We start from the raw sequence: 2,255 nt of genomic DNA on the forward strand, positions 1-2,255 counted from the left end.
TAAGAAGTCGATATATATTATATATGTATTGTTAATTATACTTGTCCCTGCTGCTCCCCAAAGAGACAAACGAGCACAGACATTATTCGGTCAAAACTGGTCAGTACCCAATTTAACATTCACATAAACACTGGTTGTTGTATAGATTTAACACCAATTTTAACACTGTATGTTATTTAAAAGGAAAGACTTCCGAATTTTACATCCTCCACCGATAGCATCAAGTCAAATCCATGTACGTGGAGAGCAGTAAAATCTCAAGGAAAAAGCCCAAGTTCCAAAATGGACTATTAGGGGATTCGAATCGGGGACATCCGCTCATTCATCCCGCATGTTACCAACCTGTCCCCGTGGTTTTATGAACAAAAAAATGAAATTATGCAAACTGAGCCTAAAATGTGAAATTATGCGATTCCGTTAATTTTAATAAAGAACGATAAAGGAAAATAATCAGAAATTATGCAAAAAAATGATCAAATTTTGCTAAATTATGCGGGATGCATAAAACCACAGAGACAGATTAGGGGATTCGAATCAGGGACATCCGCTCCTTCATCCAGCAATTTACCAACTGAGCTAACAGAACGCCTACAGTCACACCGTGAGTAAGATGAGATGACCGATTGAAAGGCACTTTTCTGTCACGTTACAAGTAGTAATAAAGAACTGAAACACATAATAATAAGTAATACAAATTAATGTATTATACATGCTGTATATGAACAGAATTCTAAAAATGCCCTTGTAAAAACAGACACAAGAAAAGGTTGGAGATCTCAAATGATGGCTCCAAGATCTTCACTGAGGCCCCGGTACAATAACAGATCTTTCACCACTGCCGGGACCTGAAGCTGGCTTATTCTCCCTTCACGGTCCGGGCCAAACCCAAGACTCGTAGAGACCGCGACAAAACTAAGACAGGACAGAGACAGGGGGCGCCTCCGTATGTCTCGTAGCCAGGCCGTGGAGTCGGAGAGATCGTGTTCGTGAAAAGCTGCTCCCATTTCAGGGGAGTGCACCACATGGCTTACGTCAGAATCATGGAGAAACCAGGCTGACAAGAAAGCGCGGGCTAGGTGAAAGTTTTTCGTTTCCACAGCGAAACTGAAGGGAGTCATGAGCTTTTCAGACTGTGAAACGTTCGTCCCAATGTGAGAATATTGTTCTAGATGAGGCGTGGCTCCAGCCCGGATGAGATCTCCAAGAATTTCGTCCTTCCCTTCGTGCACCGCTACGTGAAGGGCGTGTCCTACTGTGGCCCCAAATTGTAAGAGGACTCGGGCAGTCCTGAACTGGCCCTCGTGAACAGCTCGCGATAAGGGAGTCTCGCGCTCTCCCCCATGTCGGAAGTTGACGTCAGCACCCGCCTCGAGGAGACGGCCCGCGAGAACCTCGTTCCCTTCGTTGTAGCGCGATAGGAAAGCTAGCCCTCGAGACGGATCGGCTCCTCGTCGAAGCAGCACGTAGACTATCTCCAGGTAGCCTTTCAAGACAGCCATCTCTAAAGGGGAATAGCCTAACCTATCGCGTCTGTTAATGTCAGCACCGGCGTCAAGAAGGAATAAGAGCTTGTCCATCTGGCCTGACCTACAAGCAGACGTCAGAGCCGAACCGTCGTTATATGTGGAGTGGTCAAGGTTGACACCAAGCTTGACCAAATGTCTCACGACGTCCAAGCCACACACAGCAGATCCCACAGCCCGAACCAAAGGAGTCCTCGCATAACTCGTGACCAAGTGCGGATCGGCGCCTTTAGAGATGAGCAACTGAACAAAGTCCAGCCTCCCGTTGTCAGAAGCTTCGCACAGAGGTGTCAACCCTTGGGCAGTAGACAGGTTGGGGTCTGCCCCGAGATCAATCAGCAGTTTAGTGCAAGCCATGCTGTTCAGTTTTACGGCTGTCACAAGAAGTGGAAAGCCAAACACGTCCTTCTCGTTCAGATTCGCCCCGGAGAGGATGAGAAGTAGCCTTAATTCGGTGACGTCATCACGGCGTATACAGGACAGCAAGCCATGCATTATCTCTGTGTCCCCTGCTTCCAAGAACATCTTCTCTGAAAGGGCGTCTCTGGTGATTAAAAACAATTAGGAATAAAGTTAAGTGAGCTAGAAATTGGGCACACAGATTGCAAGACGTTCCCTTGGATCTCAGTTATAATGACTTGTCATCCTGAAACGCAAGTGTCGCTACTTTCAGATCCTTTGTAGCTACAAAAACAAAAAAAATGTGCTGAGAGCGCAGGGGACGGGAGGGGG

General features: G+C 46.7%; 1 protein-coding gene across 1 annotated transcript in view; it reads right to left on the reverse strand.

Moving 5' to 3' along the window:
- Nucleotides 1-685: 685 nt before the first annotated feature.
- LOC101852982 (ankyrin repeat domain-containing protein 29) overlaps nt 686-2,255 on the reverse strand; it is a 5,141-nt gene continuing 3,571 nt past the window's right edge. The window contains exon 2 of the mRNA XM_005090958.3: nt 686-2,067. Within this exon, the coding sequence (XP_005091015.1) occupies nt 777-2,048 (1,272 nt within the window). The 5' untranslated portion in view covers nt 2,049-2,067 and the 3' untranslated portion in view covers nt 686-776. The remainder of the gene's footprint in view (nt 2,068-2,255) is intronic.

The sequence above is a fragment of the Aplysia californica genome, unplaced genomic scaffold, assembly GCF_000002075.1.
Source record: "Aplysia californica isolate F4 #8 unplaced genomic scaffold, AplCal3.0 scaffold00024, whole genome shotgun sequence".
Classification (NCBI taxonomy): domain Eukaryota; kingdom Metazoa; phylum Mollusca; class Gastropoda; order Aplysiida; family Aplysiidae; genus Aplysia; species Aplysia californica.